We start from the raw sequence: 22,344 nt of genomic DNA on the forward strand, positions 1-22,344 counted from the left end.
GCCCCAGCTCCTGTCTCACGTTGATTGAGTTTGTTCTTTTCCAAAACCCTAGTCGTTCTCCTCCGACGCACTAAAGAACTTGCTCGACTCTTCTGAGAAGAAGCTCCTCTCTCGCGTTCTCCTCCGACGAGATTGCGACTCCGACAAACTTGCGCTCCTCTCTCACTTTCTCCTCCACTGGTCTCTTTGTTTTTCTCTGTCCTCACACTTGAGGAGGACACCAAGGTGAGGAAAAATATTATCTTTTTCTTTATTGAAGTTGGCTGCAGTGAGAGAAATGTTTTGATTTGGCAATCGTGCTTTTTTTTTTCCTCTCTACCTTCACAATGTTAGTAACCTGTAGGCTCCAATATGAGAAATATGTTAGTAACTTAGTGTGCAATAATTTTTATTTTGTAGCAATGACTCTTTTAGTCTTATCTTGTCCCAATACTAATCATTTTGGTCATTTGGTGGTATGGTGCATGAACATATTTAGTATGTGTATTAATGATAGAATTTGGTTAGTGAGTTTTTCTATGAATTTTTGGCATTATGATGCAGATGTAATGATATTAGGGGTAAAAGCGGGTCGGATTAAGTCTGACTCGACCCACTAAATGACTCGGATCGGATCGAATATGGATAAAAAAAATCCTTCCTGATCCATATACGGTTACATATTGTTTTTAGAAAAAGAACCCTGATCCCCCCAGATCCGGATACGGATAGTTTTTTTCGGAAAAGTCGGGATCCGGATATGGTATAATTAATTAATTCTGTTGGATTCAGATTTGGATAACGGATATCTGTTTAATAACATAAAATTACCTGACCCAACCTGTTACCTCTAACACTAACCCTACCCTTGTCTTCTCCATCTCTTTCCCCCAAATCACATTTCATCCGCCGCTAATATTTATGCAAGTTCTCAATGATCTAGTTGTTAAAGTTATAGGATAATTCTCATTTACTTGCAATTGCAAAGCAAGAACATACATTTTATATGCTTAATTATAACTTTATAATGTATTTCTTTCACTCGTGGATTTTAAGAAACCTAGTATATAGCCAAAGTAACTGGGAATGTATGTTACACTTCAGAAGGTGAAGGCTGCTAATATTTATGATTCACCTTACGTAGAGTAAAGAAGTTGTTGAAGGGCTTTGGGCCAGTTACTCTGAGAAATTAGATGATCGTACCCAAAATGTTTGGACATGGGTTTTTACTCACGGGACATGCTTCTTGTTATCAGTTGCCCATCTTATAATACCTTGCTTCACTGGATTAAAGATGAATTGTTGTTTATAACAATAAATTACTATCTTGATTTAAGTTAAATTATCTTGATTTCGGTCTTAATATCAGCAATGTCTAGTTTATAACTAAGGTCATCAGTTATAAACTAGCTAATTATTCAAGCTTTGATGAATCTTGAGATTAAAATAATTATCTTAATTTTATTCAGTGTTTACTGGGATGAAACTTGATCCATCTTAATTTTGTTCAGCATTTGCTAAGATGGAAGTATTGATCCATCTTAAAATAGTTTTAGGACTTTGGGATGTTTTTAGGCATGTTCTTGGACTTTTAGCTTTTAATCGCCTTTGTCTGCACATTTTGCAGCTATTTTTTTTTTCTACTCTCTTGTCTGATATTTTTTGCAACTTGAAGAGTAATCAATTTTCAAAAATTGCTAAATTGGTGAGAATGTTTTTACCTTTAATAATTTCTCTCTTTCATGATTTACATTTGATACTTTTACTTGTAATTAGTTTTAATGTCTAGATTTAGGAGTCAATGGATCTACAAGTGTAACAGTTTAAGATGGCACCTCCAATAGTATTTTTAATGATGATAGAACAAAGAAAAAGAAGTTGACATCTGATGTCTAGAATAATTTTGAAAAAGTTGAAGATACAGAAGTAATCGATGAAAAAATAATTACCAAGTGCAAAGCAATATGTAAATCTTGTCGAAATTTTTTTAGTGGGGAAAGTTATATTGAAACAACACACTTTAGGAACTATTATAAAACTAAACATAGTAGTAATAGAGGGCAAATGTTATCCAATCTCACAAATGTTACTCAATTTTTCGCTAGAATTTTAAGTATTTATTTGTTCAAGAACCAGCTGGATTTAAATTTGGTAACTTTGGTTGTATTTAGTATGGGAGGACCCTTGTTTTGTGATGGCTGTTACTCTTTTGACATGTTTGGTAGCTTTGTAACTTCCTGTATCAAACAGGACTTGAAATCACTTGGGATGAACAAAAGCTATGTATTACTCATATTCTGCAATCTTACACTGATAATTTCATGTTAGAAGAACAAATTGCTTGATTTCTTCTTTATTACGTCTTTTTGAAGGATTAATATATGCTGTTTCTGTCACAACCATATATACAATTATTGTTCTTATCACTTTGTCTAGTAAAATCAGCTAAAAATATTTAAGGGTTGTCTAGGCTTTTGCCTTTGTAACCATGCATGACTTCTTATATATATAATGCTTCAACTTATACCTGCCCTTGCGCTCTCGATACTTATTTTTTTTTCTTTTTATGATGATCAATTTCTTCCTTACTATAAAGTGGATACTAATCTTGATGAGTTAATTATGGGAAATTAGTTCATAACTCTACTATGTGGTCAAAATGTCCTTTTATCAATACTATTTGCAAGCACTTTTGAAAATATCCTAGTTTGTATTTTAGCTATATATTGAACTTCTGACAACCTATAAGCAGAGGGAGAATTTTTTTTGAAACTCTTAGTATTTTTATATTAATTGTGTCTAAAATAAATGTTATAATTCATTTAAGATCCAATCTATATCTGTTTAAGATCCGATCTATATTTAAAAAATGTCCAATCCGTATTCGAAAATTATTCGATCCATATCTGGAATTTATCCGTATCTGTTTAATTAGGATATGGTTTTAAATTTTAGCTATCCATCTAATATCCATATCTGAATCCGTATCCGTATCCGGATTAAAAATATGGATCTAGAAATTGGCTGAACACTATCCGATTCGTTTTTCACTCTTAAATGATATGAATTTTTTTACTATATGTTATATTAGTTTGACAATTGATTGCAAATAATTTTTTTATTTATCGGCAAAATTTGCCGCATCTCTGTATCCGTGTTGTTGTATTCCGTATTCCAAATCCACATCTCTGTACCCGTATTGTTGTATTTCGTATTTCGAATCCATATTCGTGCTTCACTCTTGGATGATTGGTTTGGTCACTGCTTGGTTCTTTGAGGTGGTGTTGTCTTGTCTCATCCTCATCGGTCTCTACTTCTTACTCCTGTCTTGTCTTCAATTCTAGTTTTCTCGTGCTACTCTCAAATCCAACATATAAATTCGGGAGAAGATTAAGGTTTCACATCGATGGGGAGGGCCAAGAAGACCCCAAAGTTTGCTGCTGTCAAGAAGCTCGTGAGCTCCAAAACCCTAAAAAAGTGGGTTTTTTTTTCCTCTCTTCCTGTCATCTTTTCTTCTTCCAATGTGATTAAGCTTCAGGATCATCATATCTCATAGGTATAAGGAGGAGGTCCTGAACCCTAAGAAGAAAGATCTTGAGAGGGAGAAGCTCCCCTGTAATGCGTGAGTATTCTTTGTGATGTCGCCCTCTTCTTATCGCTTTACTTTGATTTCTTGCTTGCGTCTAACAGTTCGGTTGGTTTTTGTTAGGCCAGCTGTCTCTTCGGCGCTCTTCTTCAAGTACAACACTGCTCTAGGCCCGCCTTATATGGTTATTGTTGATACCAACTTTATCAACTTCTCCATCCAGAATAAGGCGAGTTTTGATAAAAAAAGTTTGTGCTTTTATTGACTTCTGTATTGATGATTTGATATTTCTAGGATAGAGTAATATTAGGTGCAAAAAGTTGAAAAGTTATTGCACTCGCAGAGATTACTTGGTATGGTGAAATATGATTATTAGCTGTCGGTTTCATGAACCATCACAGTATTTGGAAGAAGATATCATAACTTTTTGTTCTTCTGTTGGAAATAGTTCTTCTGTTTCTTAGAGGTTTTTATTGGGGAGGGGTAACTGTAACAAGGTCCATCTCTGTATTGGCAGTGATTTGCAAAAATGACTAAATTCATGAACCCAGACAATCAAAAGGAGATATCTTCTGATTGTATAATCTTAAGATGGCTCGACATTCGACTTGGCGGCTGATCTAGCTTCTGTATCTCTACTCATGCGGATAGTGATTCTGATCATTACTAAGTTTTATAAGGTTGGCTACCTTCCCAGTAACTATGTAGTGTGCTGTTCTATTATGTGTTAAGTAGAAGTTATCTTTTCCTGGACATTTGACACCTTATCACCTGAACTGGGTTGTAGAACCAAGCAACTAATGGCTTCTTCTCAGATATTATAATGTATAATATAGTGGGCAGATATACATCTTTCAGTTGCCTTAGTTGTTTATTTTTTGTATAATTTATGGGAGCAATATATGACAAATTTAAAATAGTTCAGTTAAACCAATGATGATACCCGGTTGTAACATATGTAGTTATCAGTTTACTGATAAAGAGATATAATGTGAACCAGAAGACTGGGAAATGAGACATGTTTTTGTTAATCTTTGGTGTTTCTCCTTTAACAAATAAAGTCTCTGGACAACAAGTGCATTACTACGTTACATTATGTGAAGTTGGGTAACATAATAAGATTATCTTAAATCATGAAGATCTTTACATATTATCAAAGATCTTAAAAGAATTTGCATGCAAGTTAGGTGAGAAATCTGAAGAAAGCAAGTGTTTGATACTCCTTTCTTGTAAGAGGTTGAATCAGACGCAGCATTGGATTCTTAAAACTGAACTCAGTTGGGGAAATTGTTTTCATGGGTTGGCTGTTGCTTCACTTTGGCTGGAGCCTGGCAGTGTCTTATTTTCTTGTGTTTGTCGATATCATTCTTCTTATGATGTAGTGGTCTTGGAGGACTTTCTTTGACAAGTTGTCAACCAATATAGAGTATACATTTTTGTTCAAAAAATATGAATATACATTTCTATGTATAATAGAACCGTCAAACTGTTACATGAATTCCATGCTACCAAATTTAGCAAGACTCTTCAGTATGCTAGTAGAACTGGGTTTGAATAAGCTGATGCAACCTTTTCTCTTAAAGACATGAAGGTCAAATAATTTATCTGAGGACAAATATTATTTTTTAGATTCTGATAACTTAGTAAAAGTCTAAGAACTATTGAAAATTTAATGATTCCTTTCATTCTCGAAGCACTGCTAACATTTTGAGAGCTAACTGTAAGAATGATTCTTTCTTTGCTTGACGAATTTGATTTTATATGGCTTATATTTCTTTCCTTTTTATGCAGTTGGATCTGGAGAAAGGAATGATGGACTGCCTGTATGCAAAATGTCAGTAATTATCATATCATCTTTGATTCTAATTAATCTTACTCTTGCCTGTTTATTTGATCCTTCTCTGTGATGTTGGAATTAACTCCTTGTGATTGGCTTAAAAAGGCACTCCATGTATCACCGATTGTGTCATGGCCGAACTTGAAAAACTGGGGCAGAAGTACCGTGTGGCTCTAAGGTATCTTACAGTGCAAATGTTTTTTCCTTTATGCAAGTGTAACATGTTTTTTCTTAATATCCATCTGTCAGCTTCCTGTTTAGTTCTTTCTTTTTTTTACCATTTCAACTAATGTTGTATTCCCTATTATGATTGTTTTAAATATGTGTATGGTTTCTAGATTCTGATTGTTTCCCTCCTCAATCTTGTTATCTGTGCTTATTTTGCAGGATTGCTAAAGATCCTAGGTTTGAGAGACTACCATGCACACATAAAGGAACATATGCAGATGATTGCATCGTCGAAAGGGTCACCCAGGTATTACCCTTTTCTTGTTTATCTGTTTGTGGTCTTATGTTTCATTTAAAACTTCATTTTTACTATATAACAGTATTTATTTGATGTCTTTTGGTTATCTTTTGCTTTGTAATGATGGTACGGCTTGCCCTTGCATCTAAGATGTCATAGTTCAAGACATGGAAATAACCTCTTTGTATAGAGGCTACAGCTGCCTATATCTTCTGCTTAAAACCCTAAATTGGTGGGAGCCTCGTGCATTCAGAATTGATCTGGATCTTTGAGGACGGTGAGATTATGTAGAACTCCATATGCAACTTCTAGCTTTCATAAGGTAGAAACATCCCAACATTATATTTCCAGAGTAACTCGTACGTCTACCTTTTATTCCAAATGAAAAGTTGACCCAACTTGCCACAATATTCAAGAATATTTCACTATCTTTCAAACTTTGAAAGTCCAAAAGAAAAACTTACTCTTGTAATATAATTACTGCTGCTGCCCTCATTGTTATCCATTCCCTCTCCTTTTCCTATTTCCTGGTGAAATCTGTAACACCCATGCTTTCACTTTTTCTTTTGTGTGTGTGTGTGTGTGTGTGTGTGAAAAACGTTTTTCCTGACTGTCACTTGTTTTTTGACATCCTGGCCTATGAAGAACCTCCAGTTACTTTGCCCCTTTGCAAGCATCCCCTTTATACTGATATTGACTGCTGATGTGGTGGAAACTAAAGCTATTTTAGGCTATAGTTGTAGTTTATTTTTGTTTATTCCTAATGTTTCATGGGTTTCTTGCAAAAAGATTCTCTTTTTGGTGAACAACATAGATCCGCTCTTCCTTCTCTATTTTGTCGCCATTGTAATAAATTGTCACATCATACTATCATAGTATTTAATGAATAGATGGGAAGAAGTATTATGTGCTAACATAATAGAAAAATCAAGGAAAGATCCTGGATCACCCTTGATAATTATTTGGAGGCACCTCCTTTATCAAGTATTTTTTTTTGGTCTTTTTTCCATCTAAAAGTATCTTTTCTTAAACAGCACAAGTGCTACATTGTTGCTACATGTGATAGAGACTTGAAACGAAGGATACGCAAGGTAGGCTGATTAGTGCAATTATATGTACTCTTGAGATCTTTGTGTAATTTTGCCTACAAGACTAAGTATTGTTATTTTTTGTTTGGCAGATTCCTGGGGTGCCTATCATGTACATTACTCAGCATAAGTATTCAATAGAACGGCTACCTGAAGCAACTCTTGGTGGAGGTTGGCTCGTTCTTTATATTAATTTAATGGGTTTTTTTTTCTCGATTTTATTTTCCAATGATTATATTGGCTTAGTTTAGGATAGATTTCTTTTGCCAATTTGCTTTATCTTTTTAGTTAAATACTAGTTTTTCATAATATTTTGCTACATCTGAAATTCATGTCACCTTTTTGTGCAGCTCCAAGATACTGATGATAGAGGAGTTCTTAGTCAAACGGGAAGCTTCCGGTGTCGGGTTTCCTACTATAAGACTAGTTTTTTTTCCCCTCCACAATACGGAGAGAAGAATAGAGTGGTGTAATTATCTTAGAAGTACTTCTCTTGTTGCTGTAATTGGTTCTCACCGCGCTGGAGATCTTGTAATCAAACATCCTTGGACTGTACTATCTTTGATGGAAACTCGTGAAAATAATGATATATTCTCCAAGTTGTCGATCCGATTTTGTCATAGCCAGAGGGGAATCAGATGAAAGAGAGTTTTTAACCAAGCTAGCCCTCTCTCAAACTTCTTTTTCAGCTCAACACCAATATTTTTTCAGCTCGAGACTAGCTAGAAAAGGTTGGATAGACTCGGCTCGATTCAAGCTCTAGAAAGCTTGAGCTCGGCTCATTTGGTCGATGAGGATGAGGATCTTGTCTACATATCTTGTCCTTCGCCGTGTTTAAGGAGTGAAGAGCTTGATGTCTTCATGGATGATGCGCTTGGAGTGGGTTTGGTTAGATTAATTTTATAGTCAATACTAAAATTTGGTCAAAAATTTCATACATGAATTTGTTGATAAATGTCGGAAAATAAGAGGATAACAAATTGAAATCTAAGTTAGTTGTCTTCACCCTAGAAGTTGCTTCCTTGATAGCGAAGGAGGGAGTCAAGTGAACCGCCGTTTATGAGCTTGAGGACAAGATAACAGGTTGGATGAGGTGGGGAAGTCGGTGCACTAGTGAACGGCGAAGGGGAAGTCAGTGGTCAAGATTAAAGAGGGTTTTGGTGGTTTTCAATTTCGGTGGTGAAGATGATTTTAGTAGTGAAGACTAAAGAGAGTTTCGGTGGTGAGCGGTGACCGGTGAAGATGGGTTTCACCATTTTGGATTTTGGTGGTGAAGAGGGTTTGGCTAATGAGAACTTTGGGGAGATAAAGGTTGGAGGCTAAGGTTTTTTTTTTTTACTTATACACATCATACTAACCATTGGATCTAAACCTATTATACATACACACACACACACACACACACATATATATATATATATATATATATATATAAGCCTAATTAAGCCGAGTTTAAGTGAGCCAGTGCTGGCTTGGCTTAGCTTGATAATTTTTTCAAGCCTAATATATCAGCTCAGCTCATTTAGAGCTCGAGCCGAGCCTACGAGCCTCATGAGCGCATAAGCTTTTTTGACAACCTTAATTAGTCATCTATTGTAATCTACATCGATGGTAATACTAGAGAATATGCCTATGGTAGGGGTAAAAATAAGTTGGATTAACTCTGACTCGACTCGATCTACATCGAATTTGAGTCAGAAAATTCTACCCAACTCGGATATGCATTCGGATACACAAATATGGGTCAAATAAAATTTTTTAGATACAGATATCTTATATCCATTTACCCGCATAAATTATAAATAATATAGTAATATACTTATTTGTTATATGCCCTACCGCTACCCATTAGGCTGTTATTCCTCTCGTTCCCACCCCTAATTAGTTAGTAGTTGCTAGTTTCTACTCTTCATCTCGTCATCTTTCTATAGCCCTAGCTGCCACGACCGTGTCGACGGACTTTAAGTCAAAAATAAATAAATAAATAAATAAAAATGCTGCCACGAACGAGAGTTGAAGCCTGATCATCATATTCATCTCCTCCGTCGCCAAGCCAACACTTCTTCGCCAAGCTCCGCCTCCGCTTCTCCGCCAAGCTACGCCTCTTCGCCGTCGCCAAGCCACCGTCTCTCCGCCTCTCTACCTCGAGCTCGCTTTCCACTTTGAGAGCCCCCTCCATCCACGGTTAGCCCCCTACCTCGAGCTCGCTCTTGGATTTCCTGTAGAGTAGCCTTGACGTCGTCGCTCGCTCCGCCGCAGCTCGGTTTATTAGGGCTGCGCCTCGCCGTCGTCGCCTCCGCTGGCATTCCCCGTCCACGGTCCACCCGCCTCTCAAGGGCTCTCCACTCTTGTGAGTCTCTCTCTCTCACCCTCACCTACCGACCTCAATCTCCACCATTTTTCCTCTTATCCCGTTCCACAGTCACCACTACCACCACCTACTACTGCGGTGGCTGTCCGACCCTCACATCTCTGTTTTGGGCTTATTTGTAGCCTAGCAAGCCTATATATGAATGAATAAAATCTTGTGCGTATGTACTTTGGTGTATATATGTATGAATATATGAATGTAAATGTGCAGTTATGGATGTGCAAATATAATGTTTGAGACCTTTGATATAACCTCGAGTTTATTTCTTGGTGAATGTTGATACATTTAATATTAGTGTATGTGTAACCATATATATATATATATGTATGTATGTATGTATGTATGTATGCACGCTTATTTTTGTCATTATCAATGTTATTAACTTTTATCACCCAAATATGGAATAGCTTATTGTTTACTACTATTGTATCATCAGCCTGATAATACCATTCTATACTCCCCATTGACCATCACCCTTTCATTCTACTCCTAGATTAACACCCCCTTACCGACTCATGCCTATTCATATGTACTTGTAAATATGAGTATGTATACATGCATGGTCATGAATATGTAGCGGTTGATCCTAATAATCAATGGATAAGCGGGGCAAACTTAACTAAGTTTATGTCAACAGAGGAGGTTTATGTATACTTAGTTATAATGACATCTTGTATAAATAGGCGTGCAGACCAAATATGCTTACTTAGTTGTATGCATATAAATATAAATGCACAACCCTCTTATTACCTTCCCCTTATATATTATTACCAGTGGACAATCATGGTACCTTTTAAGGTAGTCGTAAATCCTATAACATCTATTCGATGTTTGCTCCTTCGTTTAAGCTTTATATTCTGCAACCCATCCTGCCAACCAATAAACTGTCCTTTCTTCCAATTATCTTTTTTCCTCTATCTCGTACTCTTTTGTCAAGCATGTCAAACATATATTTGATAAAATTAACCACGTAAGGATTTTCATATCAAACTCACTGGGGGTTAGCCTAAGTCGAGAACCTCAAAGTTTGGGTGTAAGTAACTCCTAACTAGCATTTGATTATAAAACATTTAGGCCTTGGTCAACATTCCAGGCAAGTAGACATCCCGTAAGTATTCCTTACAATATTGAATAATAATTCATGCTCGTGCATGGAGTGATATGTTTCATTGTAGTTTATTACCCATTATATTGTCGGTATTTAAGTGATTTGCTATTTGTTAGTAGTCTTCCGTAAGCATCATATTGTGAGTAGTAATTTAGCTCACATTCTCTTATACATGGATATTAAGTGCTATTCCGTCTAGCTTGTAATTATGCTAGATAGGTGCATATATTTTCACTTGCGCATTACACTCCACACATTGAGTTACCCTATCGAGCAAGTTGTAGACTTGCATGCTTAGTTTGACAGTACCCGAGAGTCCTCCAGGATAAGGGTGGGGACATGCACAGAGTGTGCTATAAAGACTATTATTATATTAGAGATTATGTCTTGTGAATCCTAGACAATCATGCAAGCTGCCCATTGGGCATAAACATGCATTGGTTATTTCACGACTCGACCTATTATTATTGGTGGTTATCATCAACTTTGTGCAAGGTTTGGATTAAGTGGACTATACGATACTTGATTTGCAGGGTTTAGGGCGTAGTTTTGGGTTGAGGGCTCGTGGGGGTATTCTGCACCAATATGCGATGATGAGTTGAGGGATCGTGTGATTACTCCGCACTAACGTGTGATGATGATTTGTTGTGATGGTAATAGGCTTTAGCATCGAGGTTCTTAGTCTGCAGTAGTAGATTATCGATCAACTATTCACCAAGCATGGCAGATGATAGTACCACTTAGTTTCACTCTCTCCTTGGGGATGAGTTCGGGTTATATGAGCTATGAGAGTGCCTTGAGCAATGAAACAATGGTTTTAATGAACATCAAGCTACACAACATTTGTGAGTGCAAATGACATTTATGCACCCTTTTGTCTATATTTAAGTTTCTCATTTATTTTTCATGAATAATGATATTTTCATTGTATGTTGCGATGTAGTTCCATTTGCTGAGCTCTAGGCCCACTCTCTGCTGCTTTATGTTTTAGCTACAAACTAAGATTTAGAGTGTCCTAGTAGATGGTATGTTACAACCTGTGGATCTATCGGTCTTTGGTGAGCGGTTATCATTTAAACATATGTTCTGATTTTTATACCATGTTGATCAATTCATTGGAATCGATATTTGAGAAAGGGGCTACCCATTTTTTAGGCCCTTGTGACCATCCTAGCACTCGTTGAGGTTAACCATATGTATCTCATGTGCTAGGGGCACGTGTTGGGCATGTGCCTGAGTTGGGGTGTTATATTTTTTTGGCTACTTGTTCCATTAGTATTATGATTCTCATATGTAAGATCCAACTCGTATTCAATTTATATATGTATGTATCTGTTCAGTCATGATATAGCTTTAAATTTTATTATCCGTCTAATATATGAATCCGTATCCAAAGTAAAAATATAGATCTGGATATAGATTGAGCACTATCCGATTCATTTTCACCCCTAGTCTCTCATTAGGTGATAATACCCATAGAGGTCAGATACAAGTAAGTAATATATGTTTGAATACTCAAAATGTCCAATTCAAAAGCTTTAGGATTTGAGTGAAAATAAAAAGATTCGAGTGAAAGGCCTTATTCCAGTCAAATTAATAAGTGAATTTGCATGCGGATAATGTTTTCTTGAATCTTAAGCCCCTAACCATTCCCTAGATGGGAACTCAATTGACTCGAAGATTTGGAGTCAATATTCTGTATTGATATCCTAACCATTCCCTAGATGGGAACTCAATTGACTCGAAGATTTGGAGTCAATATTCTGTATTGATATAAATTCTTTTCACTATAGTTATTATATCATTTGGAACTAAGCATCAACGGATTTTTTTCAACACATTTCTCATCGTCCGGGTCGGATTGGTCATGTTATGAACTGAATATGGAACCTGAAAGAATTTCTCGGCCTTCCCATTCCATATACAAGCACCTCAGAAAAGCACGACAGAGATGCTATGCCTACCCAGACTATGGTGGCCCCTGCGCCATATGAGGTGGCGAAATGAGAGTGCCATGTCGGCGTTGAAGAGGAGCTCGAGATCGTACTCGGCCATGTTGGAGGAGGACAAAGATCTCGGTGAGTTCTTGGATTACTTGGATAAGATGAAGAATTACGAGAGGGTGGATATGCCCAAAGGAGCCGGCACAGACTCGGATGACGGTTTTGATCTTGGAAGAATGACTCGACTACTGGACCGATTGAATAACCCCCATACCCATTTCAAGGTACTTTTTTTTAAAAGAAATTTAGTTTGGGGTTGTTCGATCTTGTTTGGAAAGTTTCATTGTATGTGTTTGCTACTTTGCTCAAAATTTTGATTTGTATAGTTAGTGCATACTATCTAAATTTATCATCAATATTTTTTTTTCACTTGATGTCTGTATTGTTGTTTGCATGAAATTAATTAGTTTTTCAAAATTAGGTACTAAACGGTAGTTCATGATTTGATATATAGTTGATCCGTTAAGCTTTTGGGTTTATTGGTTATATAACAAAGGCAGCATTTTTACTTTATTTTGTTTTGCTTTCTCTCTCTTCTCTCTTTTTTCTTTTCTTTTCTTTTCTTTTCTTTTTGTACTTATTTTCTATGTGGACAATTCATTGCCATTTTGTTCCTCCTTATTTTAAAAGCTTCATTTGTTGCCTGTCATATATCTAAATAATAATATTTTCCTCTACATTTTCATGGTTCAGGAGCCAAGGAACTACACGTTGCCACTTCTGTATAAAATTCCATTTTTCTCTTGCTAGATTATGTATCAAACAGTTGACTCGTCATTGACAAGTCTTAAGGATTATATCTTTACCAAAGTGCTTTGACTTCTGTTTTCTGTGTTTGGTCTTTTTGACTTACATACATATTCCTTGAAATGTCTTTATCTTCACTATGCGAAGTTCTTCCAAGTTTTCTTAAGCCTCCTTTTGCTCTATAGGTCCTCTGGTACTTACAAGGCCTTACTGAAGTTTCATTCATTAACCCATTTCATCTTTTAATAGTTCCTGCTTTCATAATTTTGAGATATTTATAGAAAGCTAACATTACTGTGCTTGTTTCACATGTGTATCTGTTATGCTCCTTTTGTTATTCCGATAGTATTTGCTTGTTTTTCTATTTTGGTTCAATTTTGATCCATGATGTATTCTTATTGTGTTACCACAAATCATGGATATGACTCGCCTTTTTATAGAAAAAGTTTGTCATTCATGTTTATGCCACAGTGATTTTCCAACATGTTCAGTTGCCATGAAAGTCTATTTTTATAAATTCTGTAATGTCTCTTGTTTAGTCATTATAAATGCAGGTTGACTGGAGGTTTCACTGTTTTGTTATTTAATTCTTTATTTGGGATCATGTTATTCCCCATGCTTTATGGACCCAATCTTTACCTATTATTAAAGTTCTTACTCACTGGTATCATTCCATTCATTTAGTAGATTAAAGGTCAGACTAATAAACAATTAAACATATAACCAACTAATCAGGATCATTCTGTAGGTTGTCCATGTTGCCGGCACCAAGGGAAAAGGATCAACTGCAGCATTTCTGACCAATATTTTGCGGGAACAAGGTTATGTAGTTGGCTGCTATAGTAGGTATTTTATGTCTGACCTATATCTCTCAAATTCTCTATAACAAACATACCTTTTCGATCCTCTTTTTCTTTCAACTTCTGGTCTCTAAGTTTTATGTACACGAAGTTGTACTTTCAGTCCTTTTCCTTTGCGAACAGTCAAACAATTAGTATTAAGAGTAAAAAAATGTCAACATGAGTTCCCTGAGGTGCAAGAAAGTTTGTTGCTCTGTTCTTTTTATTTCTTATACTTTTTATGTTGCAGGATGTATGATGCATGAAGTACTATCAAAGATGTGCTTATGGTGTAGATGCTATCAAATTATTGGACCATATGTTTTTCGAACTGTCAAATTGATACGTATCATTCTAGGTTTGCTTAGTCAAGGCTGATGACAAACCTCCAATAATCATTCATGCAGTCCTCATCTTTTGACCATTCGTGAACGTATTTCTATTGGAAGAACGGGAAATCCTGTTTCAGCAAAGTTAATGAGGAACCTTTTCCATCAGACGAAGGAAGTTCTTGATAAATCAATTGAGCTGGAAAATGGAGCCCTCACCCATTTTGAGGTAGTTATTGGCTTGTTATCTATCTGACCACTATGTTTAGATGTAATTGGAGCTATCATTCTTAACATTTACTTTTTCTTAGGTAAATCAAATTTCATATGCAAACTTTTCTGTACAAACACCTTAAGACTTGACTTTTGGCAATACTATATGTCAATGTTGGTGTTTTCTTCGAAGACACATCGAATACACTTTACACTTCCTAACCTTAGGAACAGTTCATGTGCAAATATTCTGTCATCATTCTTATATCATATAATAGTGTGATCAAAATGAACAAAAAGATGAAGCTATTGTGATTTGGATTAACTACTTTATGTTGACTCCATGAAGTTCTTTGTTATTACTTTATATTGCTTTCAGTTATCACTGTTTTTATGTCAATCTTCATTGTTACATGTCTTGAGACACTATGAAATCATGAGTCATTCTTCCCATGATTATTGTCTTTCAAATGTATTAAAACTGTGCCATGATATGTGATATGTTAGGTTTTCATAGTTCCTTTTTCTTCTTTTTTTCGCTCTTTTGCTTGTTTACTTAGCATGACGTCTATTCAGAGTGCAAATAAAAATTGATTAATATTGTACAATCTTTTAATGCTAGATTGACATTGCTTTCAGCACACCTCATTTTGAGCCCCTTTTATTTGCTTTGAAACTCACCGGCACTGACATATATATTTAACTTTTCTTTCTTCTACTCCATATGATGTGAATGTGATGGATGAAGACTGCTATGTTGGCTCACTTTTGTAAATACATTACCTACATAGACATACTTGCATAGAAAGGCTAGTGAAGAAGAATGAAAAAAAATGTCATAGCTCAGGGGTTGAGTTCTATTAGCCTATGAAAGAATTCATGAATTCGATTTCTTACATGGATGTTAGAGTTAATATTTAGTGAATTTTTCACTGGAGTGCTATCTGCTAATGATTTGGATTTGTTGTGGCTTATTTCTTGATATGATCGATCCAATTGTTTAACTTATATATTGAGGAAAGTTATTATCTTTTTCTAGCCTATGATTAGCTTATGGGCTCATAATCTATTATTAAAAGAAAAATGGAAGTCTAGGCTGAAGTTTAAACAGGGGTTAGGCTTAAGGTTACTAGTTATATTTTATTTTTTCTGAATTACTGTAATGCAGTAGTATCTACAGGACTGTAGCATCAGCATGGTACTGCAGCAGAGAATAGTACCTAGGATTTTTATTTTATTTTGTTAAAAAGTCATAAATAATCTAGATTAGGGTTTGTTAGGTTATTTTATTAGATTAAACGTTTGTTTCCCAGGGAGTAACTTAGAGTTTATTTATAGAAGGCCATTAGAGGGCTCAAACATATTTATTTGCCCAGGTGTGCCATGTTATCTCTCTCTCTGTCTTCTATTTATTATTTTTCCCTCATCTTCTACCTTTTTCTCATCTCTTTAATCATCTCTATAGGAAAATCCGCCATTGCATTATAGGACCTCCTACTTTGTCCTACATCAGCCAGTTTTCCTTAGTAATATTCTAATTTGATTTATATGTAACTCTGTGTACAAAACTTAATGCACATATATGATCATTCATTGTACGGTTGCTTGAGAACATATTTTGTCAAAGCCTTTTCCCTCGGCATGTATTTGACAGCAATAAGAGAAATAAGGGTAGGGTGGGCAAGATGAATAATTGGAGATTTATCTCTTTGAGTGGCCACCGTGATAAATTCTCCTATATGGCACTTTCAAATTGTCTGTATGCTGTCTCTATTAGGTAAGTTCTAACTATGGTGGTTATTCCATGGATGAATATATACATGGATACAAAGTTGGAGGCTTTCATGGGATTTTTCTTTTGTGCATCATCATCTACCTGCATTTCAAAGAATATAATTCATATCCAGAGAAGAGAAGGATCTAGTTCATATCCAAGCCTAGAGAAAGGAGGAATTTTGTTAGGTTGCTTCATATTCATTGCAGAATTTTTTCCAGGACAACTGTTACTGGGGTTTATAGCTAAATGAAAAAAATTGATTTATGTAAGTGACCCCGAATAATTGGAAACGAGGTTTGTTGATGTTGTGGTGGGGTCTGGTGTGAGTGGGGTGGCACAGTCCTTGTTGGTAGATGAAAGTGGTAAGCCAGGCCGTTCAATTTGCCTTTGCCTTCCGATATGAAGGTGAGCCTCAGTTAAATACCAATTACAACACAAACATTTTTAGCATTGTTTTCCTGATAAAGAAAAGCACTTTTTCTTTTTTATTTTGGTTTTACATTTCATACAACAAGGTCTCCCAGAGTCTTCACCAACAATTAATTTCTATACAAGTATGACATTCTGTTTTTCTCTTATATAGGTGTTCACTGCCCTTGCTTTTCTCGTATTCTCTCAAGAGAAGGTTGATATTGCTATTATTGAGGTAAGTAGCTCTTTGCTTATCAGATGCAGAATTGGACCATTGGTATCCCTAACTGTTTTCCTGATCAGTTGATTGTTAAAGGACTTAGTGTTTTGTATCTTTAATGCATATTTGCAACATTGCAACTTGTGAGTTTGACGTTGGAAACTAAACATATATTTGCTGTGTAATGTGTCTTGTTTAGTAATGATGTCCAAATCAAACTTTCCAACCTTCCTTCTGGTGGTGATCTCATTGAAATGGTTTTTGTATGAATATGCTGAAGTCATCCAGATTATAAATGGGTTGAAGTAAGGATTGTTGTGCCGACTGGCACGGGGCACTTGCTTTCTGCATACTATCAACACGTGATATGAGGGGGTGCTGCATGGTAACCTTCCTCCCGCCTCCTATGGATCGCTGCAAAGACTTGCCGTTGCCCTTCCCATATGTCATGCCATCCTGTGCCATGGGCATGTCTATCCTTGCATTGAATGTACCAAATTTTAAATCTCATGAGTAGGCATATGTAGTGCATTATTGTTTTTCTCTTCCTATATGCAGATGGTCTTTACATTACAAAATCATCCCAGTATGCAAGGTTCTTTCCTTTTTTTGGGCTTATTGACCTCTTTAAGAGCAAATACAATCTAAACCTTTTCTTTTTAACTTAACAGGCAGGTCTTGGGGGAGCTAGGGATGCAACAAATGTTATACGCAACACCGAACTTGCTGCATCCATAATAACATCAATAGGCCATGAGCATTTGGCTGCTTTGGGCGGTTCCTTAGAAAGCATAGCAATGGCTAAGTCAGGAATCATCAAACATGGTCGTCCAGTTATGTACCTGTCACTGGCTTTATCCTGTTATATAGAACTCTTTTATTAGTTTTTTGCCTACTTTATGCTTTTGTATTATTACCTCTTCTTCTTTTTTTTTGTTAGTGATGATTATTTGTCTTTACTTACAATACTACAACCATATTCCATGAGCAATTTTCTATTTAAACAATCTCAATTCTGCATATTTAATTCATTGTAATTAAAGCAACCAATAAAGTAATTTGCACAAGGATTTTGAATGGAATTCATTGAGTTCCTTTTCTGCATTTTTTTTTAATTATATCTGAATTTTACAATCTCCATTCAGACCTTTGCCATATGTTTATTGTTGCAAGTACCCATCACTCGTGTATAGTCAGCTGCTGCTTTTCAGTTAAATAATCTGTAAACCCTGTAAGAGAGTTCCTAATTTTGGAAGATCCACACTTGATTATCAAAGAAGCTCTATACACTTTCCCTTTAGGATTTAGGCATGCTTTTTCTGCAAGAAGTCTCCTGAAGTATAGAGTTTTTATCCTGATCATGCAGATGCTAATGGACTGTTTTCCTTTTTTAAAATTTCTGAGCTGAAATCGAATATTCAGATGCTTTTGTTTGTCATTGTGAAAACAAAATCTCGGTATTATATTGAGGTTTTGCATTTGACATAGCTAATGAGTCAGGCAATGAAAAAGGCATAGATTAGATGTGCTTTGATCTGAGATGTGGCAACTGTAAGGTACTGATATAATACTTATATCACCATGGTCTCACATGAAGCTGACAGCCATTATGAACTACTATATCTGCTACCATAGTCCATAGATAATTGAATTGTTCTACCATAGTCTGAATAATATTTGATTTCATATTTCATAGGCTGCAGTATCTGTCATTGCAACCCTCTATACTACTAGTCTGTGATGCATATTGTCCTTGCTTTGAACAAAATAAACTAACATAAATTTGAATTTGAATCTATTTATTTTCATCTTCCTATCATGTTATATTCTCAGATTCCTACATTCATGAATCAGTGATGTCACTGTAAGAGGATTAAATGCACTTTTAGCCTTCTCTTCATGGAAGATATTATTGTTGTTGTGACCGTCCACTGAATAAATCTTTCAGGTTGTTATTGGTGGCCCTCTTAAGATGAACATTGAACAAATTATTCGGGACAGGGCATCCTTAATGGAGTCTCCAGTCATATCAGCATATGATGCTGGCATCCAGAGCACTTTAAAATGCTTTGGAAGAGAAGATGACCAACCTTATCAAACCTGTGACATATTTATCCAAGTACAAGAAGATAACCAATTGGTACAGTTTGCAAGCACATGTTTCATTTTCGTAGAGTTTTAAAGAGCACCTTATGTTTTGTCAAGATTCCTCCTTGAACAGTATCTTCCCCCAGGAAGGGTTGCTCTCAATCTTACTCTTCCCATGATATTGGACGTTTATGCAGTTTATTAGCTTGGGCAATATAAAGCTCCATATGTTTGGAACCCATCAACTTCAGAATGCTATTACAGCCACTTGTACAGCTCTTTGCCTCCGTAATCAAGGTAAGGACATACTTACCTCTTTCTGCAGATCCCCTATAATTTGAAGCAAAGCCAACTCCAGTTTTGATGTAACTATGAAAGTCCATGCAAATTATTCCTTATGGGTTGCATATGTAGGAGGAGGTGGAAAAACAGAAGGCTACGAAAACATACTCGTGAACCAATACGTTTAAACTTAAGACTCCTTGATCTGAAGATAGCTTCATCTATATTTCAGTCATTAAAATGAAACTATAGGGTGGAGATATTCAGAACAAGTAGTCAACAATTTTTTCAGTGTTGTCATGACGAACATTGAATGTTTTTCACCTTTTCCTTCTTGCTTTCATGCCAATTTCCCATTGAGCTAGAAGATATAAAGGCTCTCAGATAGCGAGCTCAATTGCATCTAGCTTCCAGTATGAGCTCTCAGATAGATTCATTAATGATCGTGAGCTAGGATCCTTGTTCCATAATCCAGGAATGCTTGCCGCAGCATATTTTAGTCAGATTTGAGCTGATTATGTCCAGTTCCAGAGGTTCTCCTAATTTACAAAGGCATCTACTTTATTTATTAAAAAATTCCCATGTATTGATATGCTTTTGTTTGGAAGTATTATAATCATGCAACAGTTAGGAAACACTCTCCCTAGCTCTTCATTGGCAGGAGCCATGCTCACTGAGTTGCCTCTTTTCTTGTAATCAATGCAACATCATTTGGAGTTGATTGAGACAAACATTCAACACTACAATCAAACTACATATTCTAGATACCTTTTGTCAAAAATTTTATTCCATGTACAAAAATAGATAGTTCAATGACTCAATGCTGATTTGAAATTTGACATAATAGTAGCACAGTAAATTTTTGAGTACATCTGTACATATTGACTGGTGTACTTCTTTTATCATGTTGCTACTTTCTTGTTCTTATTTGATGGTTATCTTAAAACAAGGTTGGATGATATCTGATGCATCTATTCGAGCTGGTTTGGAACAGACACAGTTGCTTGGAAGAAGCCAATTTCTGACACAGAAGGAAGCCTCAGGATTAGGGCTGTATGGAGTGTCTTTACTTGTTGATGGAGGTTTTTGCTGCTTTATTGGTGATCCTCTTTTGTTTCTTTGTAAACTTTTGTTCACTATTTGAAACATATTGCAGCTCATACTGATGCATCTGCCAAGGCTCTATCAGATGTAATAAGGATGACGCATCCTAATGGACCATTGGCCCTTGTGGTGGCAATGGCGAGCGATAAGGATCACGTAGCATTTGCTAGAGAGCTTCTTTCAGGTGCTATAGATTCCTTTTACATCTTTCAGTGCTTCTATTAATCTGATATCTTCTATTAGTACCTTGAAAGTAACTTATGTACTAATATGTGCCTTTGTAGTCTGAATTCTGAAGTATTCACGGTATTAAGAGTTGTCTGCTATTGTTTCTTTTTCAAGTTTTACAATTTTGTTCCAATTCTACCAGTTTAATCTTATTATTTGGTTATGATCTGTACCACAAGTTTTTATCACTGCAGTGAGGAGCTTAATTTCTCCACTGGGCCAATGTATGGTTTTGATCCCTGAATGGTCAACAATAAGAAGTATAATTTCTTGTTAGCTCGATTTGTTCTATGTAACCAAAAACTAGTGTTACCTACTGATCATGTGTTAGCAGTTTTCTACTTTTTATCTCAAATCTTCCATCAATGATCAATGCTCACATGCTACCGGTATAGTACTTTAGCACCAGCACAAGCCTGGTGTGACGCCAGGATGACTTAGTGTACTGAGTTTTGTATCTGCACAGTATACATCAGCATAGTACTATATTACTGTCACAGATGCGTGTCGTGCCTGTATATTGCATGTCTATGCAATACTTTGTCAATTTGATGCACTGGTGGCACTTGAATATTTGATTCTTCACTACTTTGGTGCTTCAAATTTATCACAGGTCGAAGACCAGATGTCGTTTTATTGACAGAGGTGAACATTGCTGGCGGAAAATCTCGTGCGCTTTCAGCTTCATCATTAAAAGATGCATGGATCAGGGCTGCACAAGATCTAGGTATTAATTTTTCAGACAGAGGGTTGATTGACTACAGCAGAATTCCCATGGATGATGGCTGCTCACAAGGATCATCTGGGAGCGACCAACCCATCATGATCGGCTGCCAAACTGTGCTAATTACCGATTTAATTAAGGTCGCTTTGCATTTCCTCCGGTGCAAAGCAAGAGATCGACCTGGCCTCATTGTTGTCACTGGCTCCCTGCATTTAGTCTCGTCATTGTTACAAACTGTGTACCAGTAATCAGTCTGTTGACCCTCAAAAGGTTTGAGTATTTAAGATGCCGCCGTAAAGCTAATTTTCTTGCTACAGAGGTGTCACTGTAAGTATCAAATGGATATCTATCGGATAGGAAGTGGATAGTGGCAAATTCATGTGCATCTATTTCTATTTGTAAATACAAATAGAAATATAGATGTTAAACGAATTGTAAACATGGTGATTTTGTTTGTTTGATACAGTAAACAATATTCGAAACCGATTTGCTATATATACGACAATTGGTTTATGTACCTATATACAATGTGATATTATTGGCAGTTGGTTTATGTACTTATATACAATGTGATAATATTGGCATGTGTATAAATTGTGGGTTATCCTTGTGCTTTAATTTAGTAGATGACTTGAGTTTTAGGTCAGACAATCATATGAAACCTTACAACTTACGGAGAAAAGGAAGAGCTCAATCTTATTTGAAAGAATTCTTACTATATTTCTTTGAACCCTAATTCAACTCAAAAACTTTTTTGAGGTTTGAGCCAGATAATATATACAAGTTACTCATTATTATATATGAAACCAAACCTAACATGTGGCCCTCAGCAAGATCTTCTAGTTAGAGTTTGAAGAGATCACTTGGTATGGTTGATTTAGACAATACCTGACACCTCCTCGCTGGAAGGCCAACATGACGAGCATGTTTAACTATTACTTTTG

General features: G+C 36.0%; 2 protein-coding genes across 5 annotated transcripts; both read left to right on the forward strand.

The window, feature by feature from the left end:
• On the forward strand, positions 1–7,563 carry LOC140780656 (uncharacterized). Its single transcript, XM_073126349.1, has 10 exons — positions 1–225; positions 3,324–3,456; positions 3,536–3,601; positions 3,689–3,794; positions 5,357–5,399; positions 5,508–5,580; positions 5,790–5,877; positions 6,903–6,959; positions 7,049–7,127; positions 7,307–7,563. The coding sequence occupies exons 2-10, from the start codon at positions 3,386–3,388 to the stop codon at positions 7,318–7,320; spliced, it is 597 nt and encodes a 198-aa protein (XP_072982450.1). The 5' UTR covers positions 1–225; positions 3,324–3,385; the 3' UTR covers positions 7,321–7,563.
• A 1,403-nt stretch (positions 7,564–8,966) lies between these two features.
• Positions 8,967–21,921, forward strand: LOC140794512 (dihydrofolate synthetase). Of its 4 annotated transcripts, none has more exons than XM_073146604.1 (13): positions 8,967–9,140; positions 9,216–9,306; positions 12,333–12,662; positions 13,934–14,031; positions 14,432–14,582; positions 16,927–16,989; positions 17,646–17,807; positions 18,923–19,114; positions 19,260–19,359; positions 20,295–20,426; positions 20,501–20,632; positions 20,871–20,900; positions 21,290–21,921. In XM_073146604.1, exons 3-13 carry the CDS (start codon positions 12,387–12,389, stop codon positions 21,646–21,648), a joined length of 1,695 nt encoding a protein of 564 aa, XP_073002705.1. In that variant the 5' UTR covers positions 8,967–9,140; positions 9,216–9,306; positions 12,333–12,386; the 3' UTR covers positions 21,649–21,921. The 4 variants fall into 4 exon arrangements, with proteins under 4 accessions (XP_073002705.1, XP_073002713.1, XP_073002730.1 ...); XM_073146612.1 differs by having other exon boundaries at positions 12,364–12,662; XM_073146629.1 differs by lacking the exon at positions 20,871–20,900.
• The last annotated feature ends 423 nt before the right edge of the window (positions 21,922–22,344 follow it).

Source organism: Typha latifolia, chromosome 1 (genome assembly GCF_019914945.1).
Source record: "Typha latifolia isolate L0001 chromosome 1, TyphaL0001v2, whole genome shotgun sequence".
Taxonomy (NCBI): Eukaryota; Viridiplantae; Streptophyta; class Magnoliopsida; order Poales; family Typhaceae; genus Typha; species Typha latifolia.